Here is a 24,852-nt window from a genome sequence, read left to right as displayed (position 1 = left end):
AAGAGGAGGACTCGAACCTTTGTTGCTGAAGACTATTTTATTCTGTAATAACTGTTGTTTTGGTGTGAGAAAACCCCGCATAACTGATCAGTAGTCACGCAGCGCCCGTTGCGCGCATTCACCTGCAAGCACGTTCACGTGAGTCTAACCTGCTGTCTGTGAAAACAACCAGTGGAGAGAGAGCAGGATAACCTGACATGCCAGATGGATTTGTTTCACACATCCATCTTGGAAAGCTTCAATAGGAAACATCTGAGAAAAGGCAGAGGCTTTGAAAAAACTCTGAGTATGATTGGGTGAATGTTCTGTCTGTCACATCTCTACGGGCCAATCAGAGCAACAAAACACGTGACGTAGCAGCTACCAAGCTGTGCGCAGCTACTGACAAATAACGCAAAACCTGGCAACTATAGACATGTAAGTACTCGACTTTTGTGGTTTTTTAAAAGAAAACAACTCACTGCTGTTCTTTGTTCTTCTTTTTAACAAAAAAATGTCATCAAGATCTGCTAAAACTGCACTTTAGCAGCATCCACGCTAATCTCTTCCTCCATAACTGCAATAGCTCTTGCTGCTGCTTGTTTACTTCACAACTCTGCTGTGCCTGAAAGTACTGCCCCTCATCGCTGATTGGTCCTGTCACTTTCTAACTGGACCCAAACAGCTAGATGGGAGCTTTGCAAGATGGATTCGCCAGTGAAAAACAAGAAAACGGGCGTATCCGTCTGCTTTGCAAGGTTAAGAGCAGGAGGAGCCTGGGTGACAGAGAAAGGAACTGATAGGTAGTTTAAACCTGTGGCTCTTCTCTGTATTCCTGCGGTAATCTTTACAAGAAATTAAACTAAAATGCAGCCAGCCTACCTTTGAATGGCTGAAAATCTCCATCAGTTGCTCAGACTCGTCATATTAGGTGCTGTTGCTGCTGTACAGCAATCCTCCTCAGTCTTGGACAGAGTGATAAAAACTCTTAAACTTTGTAGTGAGTCCTGTTAGTTAAAAATATCAATCCAATGTTGAAATCTGTGTTAACATTGGCAAGATAACGCTGATTAGTGAGCTAAACAAGGTGGCATACTGTAAAACTATGATGTGTTTAATGCCAATTCAGACCTTGGAATATCGAAGAAGGGACGAAGTTAAGACCTTTTTAAGATGTGTTTAAATGTCACATGAAGAAAATAGGAGTTTTAGTTTTTAGTGAGAAATCTGAATAAATCCAGTCATTTTACAGGATGAATATTTAGAATAAAATAGATAAAAGCATGAGTCCAGTTAAAAACATGTCTCATTTTCCCACCCTAAATATACAAATAATCCTGTTAATATAACTAATAATACCCATGAAGGGTGTAACAGCTCCTGTAGCCCTTCAGAATAAAAAGTTGAAGAAATTCATACATTAATGAAACACATCAGTGTAACCCACCTAGAAAAGCTGGAATGGCTTAAAAATAACTGATAATTTAATTTAATTTGGCTCTAGGTTTTAGGTACTTAGGTACTGGGGACTCGTATAGGACTTGAACACGGGTAATGGGGACTCGACTTGGACTCAGACTAAGGTAAAGAGGACTCGACTCAGGACTCGACTCGAATTGGACTCGAGCACTAGGGACTCGGGACTCGACTCGGACTTGAGGTTTGGTGACTTGACTACAACACTGGTTGCAAGCATCAGAATGTGCATATATTTAACAATTACTTTATCAGTTAGAACATGAAATATCTTGTTGTTGTGCTGTATTCATAGGAATACCATTTGAAATGGATCTTAAAAACACTACAGTGTTTTAATCCTGAGTCTTTGACTACACTTCCTCATTAAGAAAGAAAACAAAACACTCACAAGGCTTAAGTGGTTTGAGTATTTTTTTTAACATTTAATAGATTTTATTCTTAGATGGAGTGAAGAGGATGGAATGGCCTGCCAGCAGTCCTGACCTCAACCCCACTGAACACCTGTGGGATCAGCTTTGGCGTGCCATTTGTGCAAGATTGACCAACACAACCACATTGGCTGACTTGTGACAAATGCTGGTTGAAAAATGGGATGCCATCCTGGCAGCAGTGTGTGACCAGGCTGGTGACCAGCATGAGGAGGAGCTACTGAGGCTCCTGTTTGTAAAATGAATAAACTGTTAAATTGCAAATTTCTCTTTTATTTTCAGACTTCAAATCCAATCTACCGAACAAGAGTCAATGGTAGGAAAAACTGTTTGGCATCGGCAGAAAAGATGTGGTAAATTTTCATGGGTGCAACCCACACACTCAGCTCTGCTGCTCATCCCACATATTCACGTTTGGTTTTACTAATGTGGCACCATTTCAAAGGAAAATAAACAGGCTTTAGGTATAAGATTTATTACGAAGAAGCATTTTAAGAACAAAGAAATAATCTACAAAACAATAATTTCATACTTTTTGTGATGACTACAACATAAAGAGTGAAGTCAAACTTCATCTTGGTTTGTTGTTCTCAACTCAGTGATCACACGGACAGGACAGTACTTCCTTTAACTCAGGGGAGTCCAAACTATGGCCTGGGGGCCAAATGTGGCCCGCGGTCCAATTTTGATTGGCCCGCAGCAAATTCTACAAATAAAATGAAATTTGGCCAACATTTGAATATGAAGCTTTTGCTTGACTGTACTGTACTTCATAGTTTCAGCACAAGATCGTGCTACCATGCTAACTCTGTAAACAAACATCTTGACAAGCAGAATTTATTGGGATTTTTTTGTGACTAGATTGAGACAACTCTGCACATGATAAACATATCTGCAACCAAAATAATAACAATATCTTGTTTTTCCAACTCCCCGATAGGTTACGGAAGCAAATAGCAGTACCGATAATATTCCAGGAGCAGAGCCAGTGGCTGTGAGGGCCAAACAGGGCCCCCTGAAATCTGATTGGTATCTCCAAAAACCTGGAAATGATTGTCTTTTTGCCTTGTCAGTCATTAAATCAAGCATTTAACGTTAGTTAAGGCAGGCTGCGGAGTCTAGCTCTGACCCAATCAGCTGACTCAATGTAAGCCCTAATCAGCTGACGGCCAGCTGATTTGCTCTAAGCATGCTATCGGCTAATCAATCTCATGCTGCCTTATTTAAACTGCTCTTGCCTGACCACGCTCTGCCGCTCTCTCTGCAAGCTGCCAATGCAACCCTCCTCCACCCCATCTCCTCCCTTATTCTGCTTCTGACTTAATCAATGTCATATACCTCATCTTGTTGATATTAAAGTGGCCCCAACTTCCTTATGTATTTCTGTATGTGGCCCTCAGAGGAAAAAGTTTGGATACCCCTGCTTTAATTGATTTACATTTCATTGAAAGGCTCAAACATGTTTCAAACATGTCCCTCTCTGCCACCACATGGAGGAAGAGATGTGAGTCACCTTTACAGATCCTGATCAGTTTATTATATCTCTGACAGTAAAGACTGCTTAAACCTGCTAATATGGAGTTTACTGACAGCACACATAAACACACACAGCCTATGCACACTGACACAAACTGAGAGTCACATTTATCTCCACTCTTAGCCCAGACAGCTCCACATTAACGTCTAATAACACACACACATCTTATTACCAACACAACACTACCTCACAGAGTGTATTTGTGTGTTTAGAGGACATGGGGGAGCTGATTTGTCCTCATCTAAATCCTGCCAGCTGAAGGATTGGAGCACAGATTCATGGTCCTCAGAGGACGTTATAACCTGAGAGCTTTCATCTACACACAAACCGGGTCAATGCAGCATGTACGCACACACAAACACAGTGTTCTCACCTCTAAGACGTGCTCTGTTTGCTGTTCTCGGTCCAGTTTCCTCGAGGTCGTTGTGATCAGACCTGAAACACACAAAGCAGAGAAACTGTAAGACTATTGTAGACTAGACTTATAAGAAATACACAGACGCAGTGGCATGGTAGTGACAGGTTTATGCTGTCAGATAGAGAGGGGACAGGTGTGTTTTTATGATCTTAATCTCTTTCATTATTACCTGTAATATCACTTTTCCCTGTCTCAGAGTGCTCTCACGAGGCCAAATGCCCAATACGGGGATAAAGCTTGATTGTCCCCATCTCCTGTCCCCCAGTGGTCTGCACTTGCATTGCTCCAGGCTTAAAAGTGCCTGAGCATGGATACATCATCACATCAAAATATGACCAATGCATTTACAAGCAGCTCAGTTGTTTATTTTGGCTACTAAGAAGAAAGTGTAAAAAAATTTTTTTTGACTACTAAAACGATGTCTAAAAACATAATTCGACTACCATTTTGTCAGGGGGATGACTAGACTAACACTATGTTCACACTGCAGGCCTCCATCATAATTCTTTGCTCTGATTTTTTTTATTGGGTTTAAATAACATTTTTATGATGACCTGTAAGCAGACTGCTGTGTCCCTCCATTGACTGCCTTCATCATTTTTGTCTTCCATGTTGAACACAACTGACTCCAGCCTCTGCTGATATTGTTGCCTGCTGGAAATCAGAAATCGAGCATACAGTGCTGATCTCACACAAGCCCTCATCAGCTGACAGCCAGCTGATTCACTCTAAGCCTGCTACTGGTTAATTGCCCTCATGGTGCCAAATTTAAGCTGCTCCGGCCTTGCTATGCTTTGCTGCTCCTTCTGCAAGCTGATTTTTGCAACCCTCCTCCACCCCAGCTCCTCCTTTATGACTTAATCAATGTCATCCTGTTGTCCATACTTGCTCTGCTCTGTTTGTTAGTAGTTGTTTTTTTTTTTTTTTTTGCCGCTTCTCTTCCTGCCTCAGGCTCTATCCTTATTGGTACAGGAAGAGATGGAATCGCTGCTGTCCCTGCTTGATGCCTTCCATGTGGACCCATGGAAAAGCAGGGGGGTCCCAGAACAGCCACACCACCAAATATAAATAAAAGCAATAAGAACTAATGAATAACTGCTAATACAGAGAAGTATTTTATAACTGCAAATCATATGTCTTTCTTGACAAAGTTGTTCAGACTGAACTGTGATTTGTCACTCCAGAATGATGTCAGAGTCACAATAATGTGACCTGGCCATTCAGGCTGCAGTCGAATCAAAAAAAAGATCAGATATGTATTTGATTCAGGACCATGCCTGCAAATGTTTGCAGCCCCCCTGCTGTTGTAGATAATGATACACACACAATATAGTACAGCATAGTAGTCCATAGAGACAGTATAGTAAACACTTTGTATTCGTAAATATTCAGGTAGACGCTTGGTGTTTGGGTCCAATATTAAAAGCACTGAGTTGAGGATTTCTGAAATGTCAATAGAGGACCTGTATGGGAAAATTTACTTCCCTAACTAGAGCGGCTAAGAAAGTTGGCGGTCACTGTTGAGCTCTTTAAGTGTCACACATTAAAAGTCTATAGACACACGGTTCGTCACTGTGAGCTGTTCTCCTCAGTTTAAAACCTGCTCCTCCTCTCATTGCGCCTGATTTAAAAGCTAATTATTGACTAAATAAAGATGAAGATGCTTTCAGGCTGTCTGATTCACACATAGAGGAGAACAGGGGAGCTGTAATCCTGCCAGTAAACTTAATGATAGATTTTATTCTTTGTTAACATCACATTAGTCACACTCACAGACTGAGACGGAGCACCAGCTTTAAAAAATACAACAGCACAACCACAAAACCAGAGGGAGTTATGATGAAATTTAAAGCTACAAACAGAATACTCTTAACAGGGCTGTATCTTTACTCCATGAAGAAAACATAGAATAAAAGATGTCTGATCCTCAGGGGACAGAACAGACTTTTTCTCACCTCTGAATATCGACAGAAAATATCAAACTTAAACTTGAAAGTCCTGACAGGAAGGTGGGGAACACAGAGGAACAGAAACAGCGAACAGAAAGAAGAGACAGCCAGCAGTGGCAGAAGGATTCAACCTTAACAGGTACACTCCGTAAAGGGTATCCTTTTTTGATATTTAGATCATTTTTGATACCACATGCTGAAAAACATGGCTGCAGGCTGTCAGAGCGGCAGACATTTAATATAGTGCAAAAAATTCTAGTGTGGAAAGTGTTGGTTTGAAATGACACGTAGAACTCTTTAAAACTCATAGAAACACATTAAATGAATGTTTTTGTAAGGAGAAAAACTGCAAGCAACAGCTTCGTAATATAACCTAGTTACTCCACAGAAAATAAAGCATACTTTATGACAACTATTTTCAGAAAAAGCAAAGTCTTACTGATATCAAAATCATTTCAAAAGTAGAAAGTAATGTATGACATTCTATTTAGTGAAAACGTGATCAAAGACGATACACTATATAGGCTCCAGTATTTGGTCACACCTGTTCATTACTGAGTTCAGGTGTTTCAATCAGACCTGTTACCAAAGGTGTGTAAAATCAAGCACCTAGCCATGCAGTCTCCATTTGTGAACATTTGTGATACAAAATTGGTCGTTCTGAAGAGTTCAGTGACATTCAGCATGGTACTGAGATTGACGCCACCCTTGTGAAAACACAGTTTGTGAAATTCCTTCCCTGCTGGATGTTCCACGCTCAACTGTAAGTGATATTATTAGAAATTTGAAGTGTTCAGGAACAACAGCAACTCAGCCATGAGGTGGAGGACCAAATTAAGTTATAAAGCTGCATTCAAGCCTCACATCACCAAGTCCAATGCTAAGCATCAGATGAAGTGGTGTGAAGCACATCAACACTAGACTGTGGAGCAGTGGAAATGTGTTCTGTGGAGTGACAAATCACGCCTCTCTGTTTGGCAGTCAGATGGGTGAATATGGGTTGGCGGATGCCTGGAAAGTGTTACCTGCCTGACTGCATTGTGCCAAGTGTGAAGTTCGGTGGAGGAGGGATAATGATGTGTGGCTGTTCGTCAGGGTTAGGGCTCGGCCCCTTTTCTCCAGTGAAGGGCTTCAACATACCAAGACATTTCAGACCATGCTTCCTTTGTGGCAACAGTTTGTGGGCCCTTTTCTATTCCAACATGACTGTACCCAGTGCACAAAGCAATATAAAGACATGGTATGATGAGTTCGATGTGGAAGAGCTTGACTGGCCTGCACAGAGCCCTGACCTCAACCCCCATTGAGTTGCTTTGGGATGAACTGGAAGGGAGATTGCCAGCCAGGCCTTCTTGTCCAACATCAGTGCCTGATCTCATAAATGCTCTACAGAATGAATGGATACAAATTCCACAGAAACACTCCAAAAGTCTACACAATATGTGTGGCACTGATGTGCATTCAGTGGATAACAACTTTTGAATAGCTGTCCACTGTAGTGCTCTGTATGTGTGAAAATTAATTTTATAAGAATAATAGCAGAGAACACACTGTAAAACCTCTGTAGGTGACTGTATCACTGGATTATAGTTTGATTAATGGCAACAGTCTGTTAGCTTCATGCTACATTAGCCTCACATACTGACACGCTAACAAGCTGCTAACAGCTGAATAGCTACACCCCCTGTTTCTATTAGAGACTCGGCAGCTACACAACAACTACACAAGAACTACACACACATGCAAGTAAACACACACTGCAGGTATGTTGTTTTACAGCCTCAAAGTCAGACAGAATATCACACATACACATACGCACCCACACACACCAACTGCTGTAACATGACAGAAACCTCATTAAAAATCTAACATGACTATAACTCAAACACACAACGCTTCATGTTGTGTGTACCTGCGTGAGTCATTAAGGTTGTGTTGTGTTCAGTGTGTCTGAGTCAGCATCGCTCCAACACACATGCAGGTGATAAATCTCACTGCAGATGACACATACTGTAACACACACACACACACAAACACAAACACACACTGTAACACACAGATTTGTGGTATAACTTCGTGGTTGTTCATGGCAGAGGGGGCTGATAATGATGGCATGAAATAAATCTGGACTATTCTACTCAGTGTTGAAGATCATTAAACAGACAGTGTTAATCTGGTTAAAGATCAGAACCTCAAAGCTTTTAGTGCAGCAGATACTTAAGGTGAACCATTACTACACCACTGTTAACCACCAGATGGCAGCACTTTACACCAGAGACTCAAGTGTCATTTAGAAGTTAAACAACAGAAAAAAGCTCCTTCTCTGAGATTGCCAAATCATCATTAATGATAGAAAACACTGTTTGTAAGGGTGATAAAAGGATGTTTAATTGAACACTGCTGTTTTGACTGTTTCTATACAAAATTGCAGGTCAATCCCTTCAGCACTGACATGAATCTGTCAGCTGATCTAGTCTGATCAGAGGAGAGTCAGACAAGAACAGAGTCAAAGAGAGCAGATATAGAGTTAAAACACTGAGGGTCTGATCCACAAGGAATAAATAGGAATGAAGAGTTCAAAAAAAAAAATTCATGCATCATTTTCTCCCACTATCTCTCTCTCAATTTCTGAGTCACAGAGCATAAAGCTCTGATGGAATTCAGACTCAAACATGCCCATTACGTTGCCGTGCTGTATGCAGCTGGCTCTTGTTTTGTGTTTGAAAGCAGAGAAAAACTACGTATCTGCACCTTTACTCTGCACTGAAAGATGATGAGCATGTGGAGGGGAACATGTACACTTTATTGTCACTCTAATAATGTTACACAGGTGTCACTCGTTAAAACAAACCTCCATCCCTCAATGTAGCAAGAAAGGACAAGTGAGAAAAAAAAATCACATCCTCGTTATAGTATCTTCACCATCTCCACACATGTGGATGAAGTGTGGAGCTGCCAACAGCCTCATACTGATTCAACCCCTGGTTATACTAATAATACTAATATCAAAGTCAGATTTACATACTTTAATCCTACTACTATAGTTGGAGGAGGCTCTGTGTGTAAGTCTGCGAGAATCTGCCCGCTACATCATTGCTCCAATTGTCCTTGATACCTCTCAGAAGACTTCTTCAGTGAGCCGTGGCAACACTGTGTTCGTGTTTTTATCTTTTTCCAGTTGGACCCTAATAACATTGTTAATCTTTTGGATTTCCTTTTTCGGGTTCTAATGCTGTACTATCCTGAAAGGTTCGAACCGTTCAAAATAATGCTTTCATGCTAGGCATGAACCAGACCGTGGTTCAGTTTGGTCCAGTCGAGATCACTTCTTTTTTTTTGGACCATGGTCCAGAGGAGGTTTCACTTTCATTATTATGTTTTGGATCAATCTGAAAAGTCAGAAAGTCTGGACCAAACAACATAGGTGTGAAAGCCCCCTAAAAAAACCCTAATCCACTGATTTAGAGACAACTGACTCTATCACTGATTCACAGCCACCTTGAATAAATGAAATAGCTTCCCCTGAACACCAGCGTGTGTCCAAGTCCTTCACCCTGCAGGTGCTGATTGCTCTCAGAATGTGCTCACTTTTTTCCTCATTATTTCATAATCATCAATTAAAGAAAATGTTGCTATATTATTTAGTAAGGAAAACTTGCAGATTGCTGATTTGAAAAGACTCCTAGACTGGAGACAGCAAAGGATGGTAAGCATGAGGGGCATTTTAAAACTCTGTGAGAGACAGGGTTAATATTCAACAACATGTTGGGTCATAAAAAAAGCATTTGTTGGCCCTACAAAGAAAGTATAAATGAATCTTCTTTGGCCTGTGTTATCCAAATTCTGTTGATAATCTGAAAGAATTTATAAAGGATTGAAGTGGCTTGGCAAGACTTACATTTCCTTGAATGTTCACAAGAGTCAGTGGATTGGCCAGATTCCATATCTGTCATAGTGCAGATCTATCTTGCAAAGCTTCAACTTGAGACACTATTAATCTGAGATTTAATGAACAAATCTGCATCATAGGCAGTAGCTACAGCTGGTTAAGTTGTACGGCACTGATGAATAGTCTTGGTGGAGATGACTTTCGAAAGAGTTTGATTTACCAACTGGCTCCACTAACAGTTATCAACAATAACTGTAGCCTGTCAAGCTTGCAGTGTCTACTTTGGTACCACGGTGGCCCATGCCTACTACGTCATATGTTTTGCTGCTCTAAATAGCTCTTCATGAATGAGACCTGCCTTTCCCAAACATAGACTATGGACTTTGGCCCAGATGGATGTGAAATTTATCCCAGGCAATGGATATATGAAACAATCTATCTGGTGTGTCGGATCAAGATAACTCATTACTTTATAGGGGTTGATATCTATGACTTCTGGTGTAAACACGGCAACAGGAAAAAGGCACCAAGAATGACCGATTATGGATTCAGATTAAAGATGCATTATCCAAAAAAATCAGAGCTAACACAGTTTACAGGGAGAGATGACAAAGTTATTTGGCACTAGTAGTACATTAAGGGTGTAGGCTTTAGTTATCACCTCTGCTCTGTTTAGATCTTCATAGGAATTATTATGATCATTTTCTGCCCAACATCCAAAGTGTTCTCTTTCAAACACCTGCACTTCTTTGTCCTAAATCTAGATTATCAGCAACTTTATCTAATCCATTAATAGTGCATATGCACAGAAAATAAGTAAATCTGATAAGATCTGTTATCACTAACAGATCTATAGCAGGTGAATTCAGCTGTGTGTAAATGTGTGTGTGTTAGACAGTAGTGTGACAGAAACGAATGGATCTAGAAGCATGAAAATTACTTAATTGAATTAATTTACACCATTAGAACTGTCTCCTGGTTGTCACCCCCTCAGACAAGTGTTTAACCATGCATCATACATACACATCATATCTACAGGTGTTACCAGCAGGCAGATATGGCATGTTCTCATAAAGAAGAAATCACATCAAAATACTTGTCAAGTACTGAGGCTAACACTCCTTACTTTTAACCGCTGCTCCACTGGAATTTTTGTAAGATAATCCCCCCTGCACACCCACTCATTTACAACCCCATCTCCATATTTTATTCACAATAGAACATGAACAACATATCAGATGTTGAAACTGAGAAATTTGAATATTTCGTAACAAATATTAACTTATTCTGAATTTGATGGCAGCAGTATATCTCAGATAAAGATGGTGTCATTTCTGGATTGTGTTCTTGATGGTGTCTTCTTTGCATAGTACAGCTTTTACTTGCAATTATGGATGGCACGGCAAACTGTTAACAGGCAGTGATCCTTGAGCCCATGCAGTGATTTCAAGTGGTCTCCAGAGGTCTGGGACCCCCCAGGGGGGTGGTCACCAAAGATCTTTGGGGGAGGCTGTGAGCCTTTGTCTGCTCTGAGGCTGCCAAAATTAGATTTGGAATTACTGACTAAAACCATGATAAAGCAGTTATTAAGTAGTTTATACAAAGGTCTTCTGATAAGAAAAGCATGCATAGGCCTTTATTCAGAGGTTTATCAGTGAAACAATGAAAATCTGTGTTGATTTTTGACTGCAGTCTGTCACTTTTTTTTTCTCTCTGGGGTCCTGGGGGGCCTCCACTTTTATTAGGTCCATGTGAAGGGGGCTCCAATGAAAAATGGTTGAGAAACACTGGTCTGAGGGGCCAAAGGTCACAAGCATCTAATATTTACCTTCGACTTTGTCACAGAGATATCTCCAGATTCTCTCAATCTTTATATGACTTTTTGTGCTGTATATAGTGGGATATTCAAACTCTTTGCAACCTTTTCTGAAATTCTTCCACAATTTCCAAACTTTTTTGCAAATTGGTGAACATCTGCCCATCTGTACTTGTGAGAGTCTCTGCCTGTGTAAATTGCTCTATTTATACCCAGTTATGTTAGTGACCTGTTGCCAATAGGCCCAATTAGTTGCAAAATGCTCCTCCAGCTGTTTTTCATTTTTACTAGTTACTTTTCCAGCCTTTTGTTGCCCTACTTTTTTAACTTTTTTTTTTTGCCTTCAAATTCAAAATGAGCTAATATTTTTCCAAAAATGGTGAAATGTCTCAGTTTCAACACTTGATATGTTGTTTACGCTCTGTTGTGAATAAATATGGGCTTATGAGATTTAAAATCATTGTATTCTGTTTTTATTTACATTTTACATAGCACTCTAACTTTTTTCAAATTGTTTGCACTGAACATTGTTTAAGATAATAGATGCTTATCATTAGATTGACAACACAGTGATAGTGAGAATATTTTTGATAATTGTAGTTTGTTGAGACACACACAAAAAAACAATTGTACCTTTTGAACAATAATTAACTCTTATTTCTAATATGTAAAACATTGTGAGTGTTGTATAACTTCACTGGATTTTGATGTAGCTGGTTTCTATTCTTGAATCATTTTGAAAGTGATTAAAATAACAACAATCAGTATAGGAGCCTCCTATATCTGCCAGTTTTTACATTTTACATTCCCCTAACTGTGACTCTGTGTTTTCATCAACAAACACTGCTCAACATTAAGACAAAAGTCTCTCTGTTGAAAGAGGGTTTGTTGTTATTTTAGTTCTGTTTTAAATCAGATAAAAAAAATCATCTGCATGTAACAATCTTTCTAGTTTAGATCTAGAGTCTGCTGCTAAGTAACTGAGGACTAAAAAATTGATTGTGCATCATGATGAAGTCTAAGTGGAAAAGAAGGCTACAGCTTTAAGTTTTAATGTGGGAAAGATTTCAGCTCTATTTGCATGCAATGAAGGGACTTGTGATCTTTTAACACCTGCAGAGGGCCTCTTTTTTCATCCAGTGTAAATCAATCATGTCTTATTTAGCAAAAATAAAATTGCTGACTGCAGTCATGTCTGATATTAGAAATGTAATCTGAATCAGAATCTTTGTAATTTGGAAACTTTTTAAAATGGTCTGTGCCACTGTTTATGCCTTTATAGATTTAAAACAATCAGAGAGCAGAGGAACATGGACAGGATCAGCAGTAGAGAACCACAAAAAAAAAAAAAAAACCTAACCAAAGACAGGCTGTCACATCCAAATGCATCATCTTTATTTCCTTCATCACCTGCAGAGCAAGGTGATGAAAGAAAACATACATGTTTATAGACTTTTGTTAGTTTCAACTATGTGTTTTTGAGCTGCTGAATGTGGAGAAAAAAAATCCTGGAAGTAAATGAATAAATAATTTCTGAAACATCTGCTCTCACAGCAGTTTGGATGCTGCATGAAGACTTCATCAGTTTCAGCTGATTAACTCTGTTTAAAACCATCTGATGTCTGCAGGTAAGTCCTCCATCTGTTCTCACCTGACTGATGCTTGATAACATTTATCAAAACCCACTGGACTGATACACAGCACACACTGGACTGGTATGTGCATAAACATATACATTGTGGCCAGCTGTGATTAAACTAATATTGCAAGGGATGAAGAGGAAACTGCTGGTAAACAGCTCTTTAATAAGAAAATTGAATAAATGACAAACAGAACCACTGTAAACAATTGTAAAATAATGTAATACTTGATTACTGCCTGTTTTACTTTATTGTTTATTCTGCATTGTTTCTATCGGCCACACTCTTGACCTCACTCGAATTTCTCTTGTGTCACTAGTCACTAGTCTTCTCTCTTTCTGGCTCAAAACAGCTTTGAGTTCAAGAGGGAAGCTAATTAACAGAACAGCACCATCTACAGGTGCAGAGGTCACTGTGGGTTCAGGTCTTTAAGCTGTTATAAGAGGAAAAATGTGTTTGTGTATATTTAACAGAAGAAATGCTGAATGATTCTGATTTACATACCAGAGATTTCCACAGTAAAAAATACAAACAGGCTGTTTTGAAAGGGCTGTAATCAGCCAAAGTCAAGCACAGGCAATGGAAATAACACCCACACACCCACTAATCAACTGGCTGTCCAAAATTATGTTATCTCTACATAAACCTAATAAAGGACAGTGTAGTCAATGCATCCTTCTGGTAGCCCCGATGAAAGAAGAAAAACTGAGTCAGAGTGCACCTGCCAAGTGTGCACCATGGACTTGATGAACCAGTGATCAAAGCATGATAACTATTAAGATTTACAGTGGATTCAGAAAGTATTCAGACCCCCTTCTCTTTTATCTTGGGTTGTCCCAATCACCATTTTTGGCTTCCGATCCCGATCCGATTTTTTAATATTGAATATCTGTCAATACCGAGTCCCGATTCAATACTTATAATTACCTAGATTACAGTTTCAATTGTTACTACTAGATATCTCAAATTTATTCCATTTAACTCAGTACAGCCAATATTTTACAAAACATAAAATCACATTTCCACTCAGAATGGTGTAACAGCTCTGTTTCATGTTAATTATCTGTCAAAAAATAAATTTACATATTCACTTGGTGCAGTGTTTAGTATTCAATCATACAATCAAAATCCACTTAAAGTGGTCAGCTGAATGACCTGACCAGTCAAAAAAGTGAACTCAAATAACCTCTGATTCATTTAGAGGTGGTGTTACAGAGTCAGTAGTCACAATAACATATGAATGCAAAAAATGAATTCTAAATATTATAATTCCACTTGGAAGTTAACTTGACTCTATTAGTCACAACAAAAACTGAACTACAAAATGAATTAAAAACATCCCAACTCCACTTTAAAGTGGTGTAAACAGTTTAATTTGAACAGGATCAAAAACATACGAATCATACAGATTCAAAACAACAATCTTTTTTTAATATGTAGCAGGACATCCCTGCTTTTATCAACTCAATATCGCAGCCTGAAGCTACGGTTCTTTAAATTAATTTTATTCTCATTAATCTACATTCAGTACCCAATCATGATTGATGATTTTTTTCTGCATAATGTGTATCTATTGAAAATAAAAAACTGAACATTCACATGGTGTTTTTTTGCAAACTCCAATTGGCTTTCACGTGTTTTTCACTAAGGAGAGGCTCCTGTCTAGCCACTCTGACATAAAGCCAAGCTCAGGGCTGCAGTGATGGTTGTTCTTCTGGAATTTTGTCCTATCTCAGTCAGAACAACCATCAGGTTCTTGGTCCTCTCTCTTACAACCTGGTTGTGTCAGACTTCTTCCATTTGAGGATTATGGAGGCCTCTGTGCTCTCAGGAACCTTCAGTTTGACAGGACGTTTTATGCAGCCTTCCCCACATCTGTGCCTTGCGACAATCCTGTCTCTGAGCTTTGCAGGCAGTTCCTTTGACCTCATAGCTTGGTTTTTGCTCTGATATCATTTTCAGCTGTGAGGACTTCTATAGAGATGTGTGTGCCTTTCCAAATGTTCAATCGATTTAATTTACCACAGGTGGAGTCCAATCAAGGTGTAGAAACATCTCAGCAAAGATCAAGAGAAATGGGAGAAACCTGAGCTAAATTTCAAGTGTTGTTACAAAGGGTCTGAACATTTTTGTCAATATGATATTTCCGTTTTTTTTTTTAATACATTTGCAAAAATTTCTAAAAGTCACAAAGTCACTTAAAGAAATTCTTTACTTGGTTTATAACTATGATAATAAACAAATTTTTCCAGGCCGTGGTTTGTCATTTTAGAACATTCGTTTAGTCCAGGCGACATATTTAATGCTGTGAACTGAAAAAAGTCAGTATCCGGTACATTAAGAAAAACTTTTAGGGACTAGGAGACATACCCTATCGCTATTGTGATCTCTGTAACAGACAATGATATTATACATGTGCATTTTAATGACGTCCTTAAGGGACTAAATAAAACATATCTGATGCCCACATTCAGAGGGAAAAAGGCTGAGAGAGAGAGCGTACAGCTCTCATAGCGCCACTGTGCCAGCTATCAAAGTAGCTCCTTCTGCTATCTACCTTAGCTTTAGTGTGTGAATCTTGTCTCACACCGGCGCTGCTGCTGGTTTTCACTATAATGCAGAAATCTTTAAGAAATTTAATTTTCAAAACTGCTTTTTTCTTTAACTCTTACATGCCATAATGTCATACATTATCAAGGCTTCTGATTTAAATCAAATTGTATTGTCACAGATACAAAAAATTGTGTTGTGGTCCAAATAATTATCATCGTATCATACTGTGATGAATCTTGTGGTTTACACCCTTAATATGCACCTGATAGCAGGGAACTTGACCCATCAGGAAGGAGGGGAGAAGGGGAGGAAAAGGTCTGAGGAGGCTGTAAATGATGTTGACAGAATGATGAATAAGCAGCTGAAAAAACACAAGTCTGCTGTTCGATGCTGTAATGAAAATATTTGCCTTTATCAGCACAGTTCAACACAATCAAAATATCAAGAAGAGCACTGAAGAACATACAGTCAAACAGAGACATAATAAAGCAGTTTCATTACATACTGAACATGGAGAGTTCTGGTCCATCCTTGTACAGTCTATGGCCTTTGCTGCATGGTCACAGGAAATTAATATCATTACCCCCTCCAGTTCCTCCATGGTTAATCTTCCTGACTATTTCTGCTGTATTCACACATCAGCACACTCTGGTTTCAAATGGAAATTTTACCAGAAGGGCTGGTGGGACATAATCTAGGTAAAGTGGAGTGTTTTTTATTTTTTATTTTTTATTTTTTTGCTGACTGCATTCAAACATGCACTTCACCCAGAAAAGTCTGGAAATGTTGTGGTGTTTTGTGCATATGTGAATGAGGGCTACAGTGTATTCAAAATAAACATGTAAAGTGTTTGAACAATGGTGTGTTTCTGTTAGAGGAACATGAGGGGAATAAAAAGATGAGAGAGCACGGGAGATCAGCAGAGAATCCTAATTTACAACAGGACTCTCTGTGTGTGTGATTACCATATAGATAGGATTACTGAGGCCTGTGTGATAAATGAGGGTTTTAAGGCTCCAGTTTATTTACAGTGTGAACGTGCAGCCAGAGAGAGAGAGCTGACAGCAGGATTAGAAAGGTCGCACACACACAAAAACACACTGCTGCAGAACTCTCATGTGGGGGGTTCTCCCAAACTATGGACAAACCCAAACTGAGACACCACAGAAGAAGTCTGTGTGATCTCACATGCCAGTTGGCCTGTTTCATCGTATCGCATCGTAACAGATCAGATCAGATCAGTATGTGCTGATTCAAACTGAATGCATTAATTATATCCTGCATATTTTATTGTATTGCATCAAATCCCTTTGTAATCTATTGCAACTCCTTACTTTTAATCATATTGTATCATATTGTATCGCATCATTTGTTATGTGTCATATCTTGTCATATCGTATTGAATTGCATCGTATTGTATCATATCATATGGTATCATATGGTCGATCGGATCAAATGGTATCATATCATATGGTAACATATTGTATCTCATCGTATTGTATTGATCGTATCATATCACATCATATCGTATCACAGCGTATCGTTTTGTATTGTATCGTGTCGTATCGTATCTTATTGTATCTTATCATATGGAATCAGTCTTATCATAGCGCATCATATTGTAATGTATTGTCCGAAATCTGACGTATGGTATCATATTTTTTGCACTCTATCTTATTGCAGTGTATCATATTGTATGGTTGTATGGCCTCATATCCCATTGCATCACATAGCAACATATGGCATTTTGTCGTTTCATTCTTATTCTAATCTATCATGACTTATCTGTTCTATAACCAATCCTATTGTAGCGTATCATATCTAATCAAACTGTAACATCTTCTAATCATATTTCTCTTCTTTTCTCTTTCTAATCGTATCCTGTGGAATCAATCAGGAGGAGGCAAAAAACATCTTTTCAACCAAGAAAAGCTTTCCTAGGTATATAATTTCCTATACAACTTAATGCAAAATACACTATATTGCCAAAAATATTTGCTCACCTGCCTTGACTCACATATGAACTTAAGTGACATCCCATTCCTAATCCATAGGGTTTAATATGACGTTGGTCCACCCTTTGCAGCTATAACAGCTTCAACTCTTCTGGGAAGGCTTTCCACAAGGTTTAGTCTAATTCATCCCAAAGGTGTTGAGGTCAGGACTCTGTGCAGGCCAGTCAAGTTCATCCACACCAAACGCTCTCATCCATGTCTTTATGGACCTTGCTTTGTGCACTGGTGCACAGTCATGTTGAAACAGGAGGGAGCCATCCTCAAACTGTTCCCACAAAGTTGGGAGCATGGAATGGTCCAAAATTTCTTGCTATGCTGACGCATTCAGAGTTCTTTTCACTGGAACTAAGGGGCCAAGCCCAGCTCCTGAAAAACAACCCCACACCATAATCCCCCTTCCACCAAACTTTACACTTGGCCCAATGCAGTCAGACAAGTACTGTTCTCCTGGCAACCGCCAAACCCAGACTCATCCATCAGATTGCCAGATGGAGAAGCGCGATTCATCGCTCCAGTGAACACGTCTCCACCACGCTAGAGTCCAGTGGCAGCTTGCTTTACACCACTGAATCCGACGCTTTGCATTGTACTTGGTGATGTATGGCTTGGATGCAGCTGCTCGGCCATGGAAACCCATTCCATGAAGCTCTCTATGCACTGTTCTTTAGCTAATCTGAAGGCCACATGAAGTTTGGAGGTCGGTAGCGATTGACTCTGTAGAAAGTTGGCGACCTTTGCACTATGCGCCTCAGCATCCGCTGACCCGCTCTGTCATTTTACATGGCCTACCATTTCATGGCTGAGTTGCTGCCATTCCCAATAGCTTCCACTTTGTTATAATACCACTGACAGTTGACTGTGGAATATTTAGGAGCGAGAAAATTTCATGACTGGACTTGTTGCACAAGTGGCATCCTATCACAGTACCACACTGGAATTCACTGAGCTCCTGAGAGCAACCCATTCTTTCACAAGTGTTTGTAGAAACAGTCTGCATGCCAAGGTGCTTAATTTTATACACCTGTGAGTGAATACTTAAGGCAATATAGTGTATCTATTTATGTTTAACTTCTTGAGCTAAGACTAGACAACTAGTCTAAACTCAAGTAAATATTCTGTGAACCAACTTGGCACTGCAGCAGTAACGTCACACCAAGAGGGCAAGGACCGCCAACCTTGGACTGGCGTTGCAGGTTAACATCCATATCTCTAAGTTGAATGTTGTCACTCATTTCTTCATTTATAAGTGAATGTAATCAGCTTCTGGATAACCTCATCCTTATTTTCTTAATCAAAATAGTGCTTAACAATGCTGTTTCGACAAGATACTACGGTGCTATAGCAGTTAGCGGTTGTTAATACTGGCTTAAGCACATTGTGGCAGCAAGGCAGAGGTCATTAAGAGAAATAAGAGTGGCAACTAGCTGACTGATTAAAATGTCAATACTCAACTTAACCAACATGTAATTCTGGTGCAGATGACAGAGGGATCCAGTGGCTACACCGGTGGCAACCATTACTACCAGCTTCCAGTACAACTAAACACTTCCCATAGCTGACTTGATTTCCTCAAATGACACTGATTGGTCAGGTTCATTCTCAGACTGGGCACAATCATTTCAGACTGAAGCTTTACAAGATGGATCTGCCTTATGACAGATGTAGACCTGGCCAACCCATTGGTTATGCACGGTTAAGATCAAGCTAGATTCACAGGAAAGGTGATGATCACAAAGTCAGACAGAGGAAACTCAGTCAATACACAAGAAACACAACACAGACACACAATGTAGACGACTAGTACAGCACAGACCACAGACGTGTTCATCACTGAGAGCTGCAATCACTCATCAATGTTTCATAAAGAAATCAAATATTCAAAATTTTACAGAGAAAAACGCACACTGAGAAACACACACACACCCACACACCCACACACAGATAGAAACAGAGATGATGATAAGGAGGAGGAGGAAAAGGTTCAGGAGTGTGTGAGTGAAGTCAGAAACAAAAAGAAGAAACTGTTCAATGAAGACTGTCTCTCTCACACACTCACACAGAGGGAGGGGTTATATTATGTATTCACAGATCTGACTACAGAGGAGATAAAAATAGAATCAGCCAATTATAACTGCAGAGACTCCTGCAGAACACACTGTGTGGGTGTATGTGTGTGCAGCTGCTGATTCTCCCAGCATCCTTCACTCCTGCTGCTTCTTTTCACTGCCACACTGTGTTTATGTTTCCTTTTACACTAACTCTGATATAAACTAGGAGCTGCACCTGCTGGGCAGCAATAAAGTCAGTCGTTTCTCTTACATCTGACTGTGACCGACTTGACTCAAATACGCACCGAGTGAACCAAGCTTTAATTTACACAAACAGTCGTAGCTACATCCAGTCAGTCAAGCCAGACAGACTGCTTCACATGTCCATTACATGGGATATTTTTCACATTCATCCCGGCAAACAGCCTGCCGCCGGTGTTTTGGAAGAGCAGAACCATTGAGGAAATCTCAGAGGATGATTGGACAAACATTCTGTCTGTCACTTCTATTATCAGAGTGACAAAACAAATGAAACAGTGGGCATGTGTAGCTCTGAGAAGTAAACTCATAGAGTAAAATACACAATATGAGCTCGATAGACAGCTGCAAGTGTCTACTATCAGTGGAGCCAGTTGATGAATCAAACTCTTGTTGAAGATAGTCAGGAGACAAGTAAGAACTTCTTTGCCAGCAAGAAAAGCTCTCAATGTGATTCTTTGTTCTTCTTGTAATAAAGAAATGTAGTTGATCTCTGATAAACTGTAGTCACTACAGCCATACCCGAGCTCATCATTTTATTGGTCACCATCGTTTACTGCCTACAACTACCACCTCATTCTCCTTAAAAGACACTGATTGGTCCAGTCATTCTCAGACTGAGCAACTGTCAAAGACTGACGCTTTGCCAGATGGATCACCTGGTGACAGACGAGGAATCTGGCCAATCCACTGGCTTTGCAAATTCATCCTGTCTTATCACATGTGAACACTTAAGGATATATTAATGCTGCCAAGCCACTTCCACCCTGTCTAACTTCTCCTAATTATCAACAGAACATTTGGATAACAGACAAGAAAATCAGGCTCTTTGTAGAGCCAATAAATGCTTTTTTTATGATCCAGCACGCTGTTGAATATTAACTCTGTCTCCCATGGAGTTTTAAAATGCCCCCTCACGCCTACCATACTTCCCTGCCTTCAGTCGAACAGTCATGTCACTCAATTAGTACTCCACAAGTTTTCTTCATTTAATAGGATATCACCATTTTCTTTGAGAAGATGAATATAAAATAAAGAGAAAAGACTTTTAAATAGTGGGCGACCATTCTGAGAGCAATCACACCTGCAGGGCAAGTGACTCTTCACAGTTTCTGTCTGACACATACCAGTATTAAAGGGAAATCTATTCTGTTTATTCAAGGTGGCTGTAGATCAGTGATAGTCGGTTGTCTCTTAATCAGTAGTAGGGGGATTTTATTCCCAGCTCCTGCAGGACCCCAAGTTTCTGCCACTGCAGTGTAGATGGCTTTTGAATGCATAAAAATGGGATTAGTTATTACTTGTGGACACTTCAAATGGCATCTTCTCTCTGCTTTACAAGTTGAAGTCTATGTATGATTCAAACAGAGCTCAAAAGAACCCTTCATCATAGATTACTCTCTCACTTTTGTCTTAATGCCATCATTGATCAAAAAAATGCAGTGATGACTGATCGGTCTGTAAACAAAATGTGCTTCAGACACCACTCTTGCTACTTCAGCCATAACGAGGGGAGAGTGGTTTTTATCCATGAACGATCTCATATAGTGTTTGTATAGGGATAAAAATGCAGCCATAGTCGGCACATTTAGGCAAGAGGCCCGTCTTTTAACTGCTGCTACCACTAGAATGTTGTGGGCGTAACTGGTGGATGGAAACTGTCAACAGGGATTTCAAAATAAAAGCAAGGCTTAAAAGTAACAGTGTAGACTAATGTTTTGACTTGATATCAATCTGACCGGATAATTAATCAACCATTCATGTATCGATTAAATTGATGGATCATTACACTTCTACCCTGACCACTGATCTTTCTTTTTAAAAGATTTATTTCGGGCTTTTTATGTATTTATTGACACTGGACTACAGTGGAAAGAATTAGACACAAGGATGAGAGAGCTGGGGAGAGACATGCTGGAAAGTGCCACAGGACAGATTCAAACCCAGGCTGACCGCATACATGGGGCACGCCTTAAACCACTAGGCCACCTGTGCCCCGGAGGACGGCTCTTTTAAACCCAAGAATGATATTCAAGGTCACGTCTGGGATGCCACACAACCTCCTGACAGAGAGTCTAGAGAGGCAGATTTCTCTTTATGCCTTCTAAGATTTGTTCCATCACATCAACTGAGGCTGCAGTTTGGAACACACAAGCTCGTCAAGGACTGTTGTGCTCTGATCATCACAGAGAGTTGGCTTCAGCCATCAATACCGGACGCAGCTATTGAGCTAGCAGGCTACAAGGTGCACTGGCAGGATAGGAGCAGGGACTCCAGTAAGAGCAAAAGAGGGGGTCTATGCATATACACTAATGATAGCTGGTGCAACAACACAAAAACTTTAGACAGCCACTGTTCCCCGGACCTGGAGTTTGTGACCATCAAATGCAGACCCTTTTACCTCCCAAGGGAGTTTACTGCAGCCATGCTAACTGCGGTATGTGTACCACCAGATGCTAATGCTAATGCAGCACTAGGACTTTTACATGGCATTATTAGCAGCCAGCAAGACAAGTACCTGGAGGCTGCACATGTTATTGCTGGGGACTTCAACCATGCTGACCTGAAAACTGTGCTCCCTAAGTTACATCAGCATGTGAAATGTGCAACTAGAGAAGTTAAGACTTTGGACAATGCATACTCCAACATCAAAAAGGGCTACAGGGCTATCCAGCTACCACACCTGGGCCAGTCAGACCATATGTCCCTGCTCCTTGCACCAGCATATACCCCCCTCAGGAAGCAGACTCTTATCACTAGAAAGACTGTGAAAACTTGGTCCGAAGGGGCCCTCCACCAGCTGCAGGACTGTTTTGAAAGAACCAACTGGGATATTTTTGATCAGCCAGACCTGGAGGAGTACACAGAAGCAGTCCTGGGCAACATTAAATGCTGCACAGATACTGTTACTGTGGAAAAAGTGTCCAGGTCTATCCCAACCAGAAGCCCTGGATGACCAGAGATGTACGGTGCCTGCTGCGGGAGAGGAACAACGTGTTCAGTCTGGGGATGGGGCACTATACAGTGCTACCAGAGCCAACCTGAGGAGAGGCATCTCAAGGGCCAAGTCAGACTACAGAAGGAAGATGGAGGACCAACTCAGCAGCAACAGCATGAGGCAAGTCTGGCAAGGGATCCAGCACATCACCAATTACAGACCTAACTTCACAGCCACCACCAGGAACCCTCCACTGGCAGAAGAGCTCAACCACTTCTTTGCCCGCTTTGAGGTGGAGCCATCAGAGACAGCTGCAATTCAGCTACCAGCTCAGAGCAGTTCCTCCATCACCGTGGTGGAACATGAGATGCGGCGTCTTCACCAACATATTCAACCAGTCCTTGCTCCAATCCAATATTTCACCCTGCACGAAGTCGTCCATCATAGTTCCTCTTCCCACAAAACACAACATCAGCAGCCTCAATGACTACAGACCAGTGGCACTGACTCCAACTATTATGAAGTGCTTTGAGAAACTGGCCCGGAGTCGCATCATTTCCTGCCTTCCACCAACATTAGATAAGCACCAGTTTGCCTACAGGGAGACTAGATCCACAGAGAATGCAGTAGCCACTGCCCTACACGCTGCTATGTCTCACCTGGAGCAGCCAGGGACCTACATCAGACTGCTGTTTGTGGATTTTTCCTCTGCATTCAACACGATACTCCCACACAAGCTGATGCAAAAACTAACTGGCCTGGACTCGATCTGCTGGTGGATTCTGGTCAGACCGCTCCCAGAGGGTCAGGGTAGGCATCCACATCTCCACAACCCTCAGCCTCAGCACCAGCTCCCCACAGGGCTGCGTGCTGAGCCCCCTGCTTTTCACATTGTACACCCACGACTGCAGCCCCTCTCACCTTAGCAACACCATCATTAAGTTCGCAGATGACACCACTATAGCTGGGCTCATTTCCGGGGGGGCGAGTCTGCCTACCGCGATGAGGTGGAGAGACTGTCAGGATGGTGCAAGGACAACAACCTGGTCCTCAACACCGCAAAGACCAAAGAGATGGTAGAGGACTACAGGAGGAAGAAAACAGACATCCAGCCAATGTTCACTAATGGGGACTGTGTGGAGAGGGTGACTGATTTCAAGTTCCTGGGTCTGCACGGCCGCAGACAGAAAAGCGCTCCAGAGAGTCATCACCACTGTTCAGAAGATCATCGACTGCCCTTTCCCCTCACTGGAAGAACTGTACAGCTCCCACTGCCGCACAAAAGCCAGGACTCAAAAGAGGGACTCATCTCACCCTGGTCACCCTCTGTTTGAACTGCTGCCATCAGGCAGAAGATACAGAACTCATAAATCAAGAACTAACAGTTAAGGAACAGTTTTTATCCCAGAGCCATCGCTGCCCTGAATGGAAATGTGCAATAGCTGCAGTATGGTTGTCTGTGTGAGTGTGTGTGTGTGCATGCATGGGTGAAAGTGTGAAGTTTATATTTGAGAATTTTAGTACAGTACCTATTTATTATCTGTTCTTTATTTTTTATTATTTATTCATGCACCAAGGATTGCATTTAATTTTGTAGTACTTGTGCAATGACATTAAAGATTCTATTCTATTCTTCTTCTTCTATTCTCTATGTCAGGATTTGTTCCATCACATCAACAGTGAAGAGAAAAAATAATGATGATGCAAGATGGTACAATAACTGAGAGGAAAACTTTGCCTAACTCTGAAGATGACATCCCTGTCTTCATGATCCGATGTCAAGGGACTAGTACAATGAAATGTGGGCAAGGAATAGTAGATGCAAGAGTACATGCTGTTAGCATTAGCATCAAGCTAATGCATCAGCTAATGTTTGTATTTATTGTACTCTGCTCTGTTTGTCTA

The 24,852-nt window shown here is 40.7% G+C and overlaps 1 protein-coding gene across 2 annotated transcripts in view; it reads right to left on the bottom strand.

Moving 5' to 3' along the window:
* The window catches only part of fat3a (FAT atypical cadherin 3a), a 173,228-nt gene that overhangs the window by 102,197 nt on the left and 46,179 nt on the right, over positions 1 to 24,852 (bottom strand). For both annotated transcript variants that reach the window (XM_041812243.1, XM_041812250.1), the window contains exon 3: positions 3,797 to 3,858. In XM_041812243.1, coding sequence (XP_041668177.1) covers positions 3,797 to 3,858 — 62 coding nt within the window. The remainder of the gene's footprint in view (positions 1 to 3,796; positions 3,859 to 24,852) is intronic.

This window comes from Cheilinus undulatus, linkage group 2 (genome assembly GCF_018320785.1).
Source record: "Cheilinus undulatus linkage group 2, ASM1832078v1, whole genome shotgun sequence".
NCBI lineage: Eukaryota > Metazoa > Chordata > Actinopteri > Labriformes > Labridae > Cheilinus > Cheilinus undulatus.
This window is presented reverse-complemented; position numbering and strand designations above follow the sequence as displayed.